General features: G+C 42.3%; 1 protein-coding gene across 2 annotated transcripts in view; it reads right to left on the reverse strand.

Moving 5' to 3' along the window:
* phf2 (PHD finger protein 2) overlaps nucleotides 1–5,676 on the reverse strand; it is a 44,137-nt gene that overhangs the window by 12,923 nt on the left and 25,538 nt on the right. For both annotated transcript variants that reach the window (XM_020618290.1, XM_020618289.1), the window contains exons 12-13: nucleotides 4,913–5,257; nucleotides 4,675–4,791 (exon numbers count right to left, since the gene is read on the reverse strand). In XM_020618290.1, the coding sequence (XP_020473946.1) occupies nucleotides 4,675–4,791; nucleotides 4,913–5,257 (462 nt within the window). The remainder of the gene's footprint in view (nucleotides 1–4,674; nucleotides 4,792–4,912; nucleotides 5,258–5,676) is intronic.

The following is a 5,676-nucleotide window of genomic DNA, read 5'->3' on the forward strand; positions in this document are numbered from 1 at the left end:
TGTAGAAGGTGTTGAGGTCATCCAGCAAGCTGTCAGTGGAGCTGATGATGCTGGTGGTGGTCCTGTAGTCTGTGATGTGCTGCAGGCCTTGCCACAGCTGTCCGGAATCAGCAGTAGAATAGAAGCCATTCAGCTTCTCTCTGTACTGCCTCTTGGCCGCTGTGATGGCTTCTCTCAGTCTGTACTTTGCAGCTTTGTACTCCATCTCATCGCCTGATCTGAATGCATGAGAGCGAGCATGCAAGCATGTGGCATACCTGTCCAGGGCTTCTGGTTGGGAAACCTCCTGACTTGTATGGTGGGCACAATGTTGTCAATACAGGTACTAATGTATCTGGTCACATACTCAGCATAATCCTGTACGCTGACAGAAAAGTCCTCTGAGGTGGCTGCAGCTTTAAACACATCTCAGTCTGTCTGGGCAAAACAGTCCTGCAGGGTGCCTTCAGTCTCTGGGGTCCAGAGTTTAATCAGAAAGTCCAGAATCCAGTTGCAAAGGGATGTGCTGATGCCCAGGTCACCAAGTTTGGTGGTGACCTGGGCATCAGAGGATGACCGTGTTAAACACTGAGCTAAAGTCCAGGAACAGCATTCTTGCATAAGTGTTGCTATCATCCAGGTGTCTGAGAACAGAGTGCAGCGCTACTGAGACTGCATCCTCTGTGCTCCTATTCCTTCGGCAGGAAAATTGGTGGGGGTCCAGTGTGGGTGGGAGACAGGTCATCAGGCGTGCTGGGACCAGGCACTTGAAGCACTTCATGACAATGGGTGTGAGTGCCACAGGGCAGTAATCATTTAGGCACGTCGGGGTGGAATGTTTCAGCACTGGCACAATGGAGGTGGTTTTGAAACATGTCGGCACAACTGCTTGGGCAAGGGACAGGTTAAACATGTCCGTAAAGACGCCAGCACGCTGTCCTGCACGTGCCCTGAGCACATGTCCAGGAATTTCATCAGGGCCAGCAGCCTTGTGTACGTTGATCCGGCTCAAAGCAGCATACACGTCAGTGGAGGTGAGCGTGAGTGGCTGGTGGTCTGTGGAGGGTCAGTATATAAACATAAAAATATATACAGCTTATAAACAATGAAGACGGTGGGCATAAAAGTCATTTAGCTCATTGAGAAAGGAGACATCTGTGGTTGTTGGGTGGAGTTGCCGGGCTTATAGTCACTGATGACCTGGATGCCCTTCCACATACATCGGGGGTCAGAGTTTGTGAAGTGTTCCTCGACCTTTAGCTTGTAATGGTGCTTGACCTTCTTGATGGCCCTCTTCAGGTTGGCCTTGGATAAGCTATAGGCCTGTGCATCACCAGACCTGAAGGCAGAGTTGTGTGCCTTCAGCAGGCGCCACACCCCACGGCTTCTGATTTGGGTATGTGGTGATCTGTTTCCGGGTTGTGACACCGTCAGTGGTAATGTTAATAAAGTCCAGCACAGAGGAAGTGTAGGGTAGAGGTGTCAGTGAGAGTCACAGGTAGCCCAGGAGGCAAACATACTCCAGTATGTGTGGTGAAACTTGTCCTGTAGTACAGAGTTTGTCCCCTCTGGCCACACTTTGATGCTCCTTGTTGATGGCTTCACATGGCAGATGAGTGGTGAGTACTTGGGAATGTGGAGGAACAAAGGAAGGTGATCTGACTGTCCCAAGTAGGGGAGAGGGGCCGCCTTGTATGCAGCAGCCATGGTTGTGTAAACATGGCACAGAGTTTTACTTTGATGATCCTCATTGATGGCTTCACACAGCAGATGAGTGGTGAGTACTTGGGAATGAGAAACAAAGAAAGGTGACTGTCCCAAGTGGGGGCGGGGGGTCGCCTTGTATGCAGCAGCCATGTTTGTGTAAACATGGTCCAGAGTTTTATTTCCTCTAGTGTGGCAGGAAACATGCTGGTGGAATTTAGGGAGCACTGACTTTAGGTTGAAGTGATTAAAATCACCTACAACAATAAATGCAGCCTCTGGATGTGCAGTCTGTTGTTTGGCCGCATGAAGTTCTTCCATAGTAAGCTTGGCATTAGAGTCCGGAGCTGTATAGGTTGCTATTATTATAGTGGAACTGAAATCCCTGGGCAGATAGAAAGGTCTACACTTAACCATAAGAAATTCCAGGTTAGCTGAGCAGTGGCTCTCAGTGATGACAGAGTTCGTACACCAAGCTTTGTTAACATAAATGCACAATCCTCCGCCTCTGGTCTTACTGGAGCCATCTGTTCTATCTGCCCGGAATGTGTAGCATCCAGCTACCTCAATAGCACTGTCGGGTATGCTGCTGTTTAGCCAGGTTTCCGCGAAAATCAAAACATTACAGTCCATACTGTAAGTCTCTTACTGTTGGTGATGCAAAGCCGTATCTCGTCTATGTTGTTCACCAATGATCGCACATTGGCAAGGAAAATGCTGGGTAGAGTGAGCCGACGTGGTGTTAGCTTTAGCTTAGCTCTAACTCCTCCACGCTTTCCATTTATAAGGTATTAATGTATCAGCATTCAGTTTAGAGCTCATTTCTGCTGCCCTAAAGTGGCCAAAAAAATAAAAGTAAAATACTGTAAATATATTATTGCGGCTTGGTTTGTTTTTGATAGTTTGGTTTACAAAGTTTATAGATTTTACAGTTTAGATGTTTTTCTTACAAGATATATAGGTTCATTTTTCATGTATAGTTTTTTAAATTAGTTTTAATTATGAATACCAGAATACCAGCTTTTTGAAATGTACTGTCCTATCACTGTAGTTTTAAATTTTGTTACTTTTACATGTCTTGCTCAGTACATATCTGGGTCACAACTATTTAATAGCATTTATAAAGTCTCAAATATTGATATTGGTAATTACCTTAAAATCCAATAATCCAAAATCCTTCAGGTTCTAATAAGCATAAAGATTTTACAACACGGCTTCAATGTGACCTTCATAACAATACAATCTAGCTGAATAGTAAAATTCTGTCTTTAAGTGTCTAAAAATTTATTACATTTTCAAGTCAAGTCAAGATTTTTATTTGCCATTTATGTATAAACAGACAGTCTAGGCATACAGTATAGGAATTCTTGTGCATGGAGTCAGGTAAGGAGTCAAAAGCCAGAAAGAACACTTAGTCTTAAAATAAAAAGTTACATAAAGGCAACAAAGCATTAAAACACAACACACAAAAATAGGTTAATGGTATTTTCCCCAGTGAACTTCAAACATCGTACTTAGTAAATCACATGGTGGAGTTGGATATGTCATTATGCTTGGTGAGGTAGTGAGGGGTTACTGCACATATATTCTCACATTTCTCACATTTATTTGCCATCAGTCTTACTGCGGCAGGGAAAAAGCTGTTGTAAAGTTTTGTTCTGTGTGTGATGATACTGTCCGCCCTGCTGTGCCTGAGGCTGTAGGTGCAGTTTTTGTGTCTGAGCAGGGAGTGAGCTGTGATGCAGTACTGAGGATGCTCTCTACCAGTCCTCTATAAGCCTGGGTGAGAGGGCGACGGTTCAACGCAGCTTTTCTGAGCCACCTGATGAAGTATAGCCACTGCTGGGCTTTCTTCACTTCATTTTGTCAACCATGAAAATTAAACTAATAGCAGCTTTATAATTTGATCAATTAAAAAAAAGACTAGAAATAAGGCAAAATACTGTTATGAGATGTGACAGTGTGTAGATTAAGCAAATCAAAAATTACATTTTTGAAAAAAATGTATATTTATATTATTTAGAATTGTTTTTAGCACACAAAAAATCTGTCCTGTAGAAAACTACAAGTTATTTGATGAAAATAAAGAACATTACTGTTACAAAGACTGAATCATCATGATGATAGATCATATTCACTTGTGAGTTTTTCAGAACCAGTGAGAGGAATGAAAAACAGCTGCCATTAAAATCACTACTGAGCAGTGTCATTAACTGAAATCCAAGAATTTTATTTTCAAATATTCACTTCTCGACCATTTTGTCTGCTAAATTAAAGGAATGTAACAACACGGTGCAACCTAAAACTGAAATCTCACATGATCTCATTCACTATTTAAATCATCTCCAACCTGCAGTTAAGGCCTGGTTGCCCTGGACACTGTACACGGAGGAACCATGAACATTTACACAAATCTGAACCTATTCATGAGTGAAGATGTGATCTTCAGTGACCTTGGTAAACATCTAACAGGGTCTCTCTACTCCATCTGTAATGCTTGGCTCGATGTGAAGGAGAAGCTGGATGGAGATCCTTGGAAGGGCTGCAAACATTCAACAGCACTTTGGCAATGAATTGTACATGAAACCAAGACCTCTAATGTCTTCCGTTCAACAAAATGACACTTTTGCTATGTAAAGGCTTCCCAGTTGTTGTTCTGCAATAATGATACAGCATTTTTTGAATGATCAGAGCTCATGTGATCAGATGTAACACGGTGGATATGGAAGTGGTGTAATTCCATTTGGTAATGCCTGAGAGGGTGGATGCTTTTAAGTCTAAAATGTGCATCTTCGGCCACATTATTATTTTTTTCTGACTGCTTTGAATTGAAGTGTGCAAATCACTTTTGGATGATAATTTTTCTGTTCAGTGCTTGAGCTTTCTTTTTTAGACACCAAACCTTCAGTTTGGTTTGATTTTTCTTTGGCCTGTAACACGCAGCCATGAGTTTTAAATCGTTACAAAACTTGGCAGCTGAAATGCTCTTACCTTATACTTCCATTTAGCTTCAGTCTTGTTTTTATTCTGCTCTCTGATTTCAAACTTCTCCATGTTGTTCTGCTTTGATATTTCCTTTTCTGACATACTCAGGACATTCTTCACAGCCTGAAAAATGGAAAGAAAGACACAATTATTAATAGAAAGGATAGATGTGGGGACATAGGGGTAGAAGTAGTCATTCCACTAAATAACAGTTTTCCTTTTGTCAACAGAAACATTCACTCACCTTTGTCTTTTTTGGTTGGTCCATTTTACTCAAGATGTCCTTCGCATGGGACTCGAGAGCTGCAAAGCTGGAGGGTTTAGGAGGCGGCGATGACTCTTTCACTTTCTTCGATTTCTTCTTTCCTCCTTCCTTGACCTTTGGCACCTTCGGAGGCTTGGGGGCCTTGGGCATCTTTGGAGGTTTGGGAGACTTGGGAGGTTTTGAAGCTTTCTTCCTGGCTTTCTCTCTGCTGGGTGAAGGGACATGTGCTGGTGAAACAGGCTCTTCAGGTTCGGAGTGGGTGGATGGCGGTTCCTCAACTGGCACCTTAATGTTGGGCTCACTCTTGATGGCTTTTGTTGCATTCTAGAAATAAAAGCAGGGAATTGTGAGCTGTAATTTTGTATTTACCTATTTCACACTACCCTGATGAGTAAAGCCACACTGAACTGAAAATACTTTATATTTTTTAAAAATCTAAAACACTGTTAATAATCAAATAGTCCATAACTCATTTATTAATTATTGCTTATGGACCTCACTCAGACCTGTAAACCCATGGAAAGAGAGTAGGCTCATCAGAAGTGAGGAATGTCATTTCTGTTTTTTTGTTTTTTCTCCAAACTAAACTTTATTGTAGTGGTAATGAGTTATATATACTGTATATGTATGTATGAAAAAAAAATTCTCCACTTGCCCCCCACTTTGGGGCGGTCTTATTCCTTCCTTCAAGCTCGGGCCTGGGAGCTTGAGGGTCCTGCGCAGTATCTTAGCTGTTACTAGCA

The sequence above is a fragment of the Monopterus albus genome, unplaced genomic scaffold, assembly GCF_001952655.1.
Source record: "Monopterus albus unplaced genomic scaffold, M_albus_1.0 scaffold203.1, whole genome shotgun sequence".
NCBI classification, from domain to species: domain Eukaryota; kingdom Metazoa; phylum Chordata; class Actinopteri; order Synbranchiformes; family Synbranchidae; genus Monopterus; species Monopterus albus.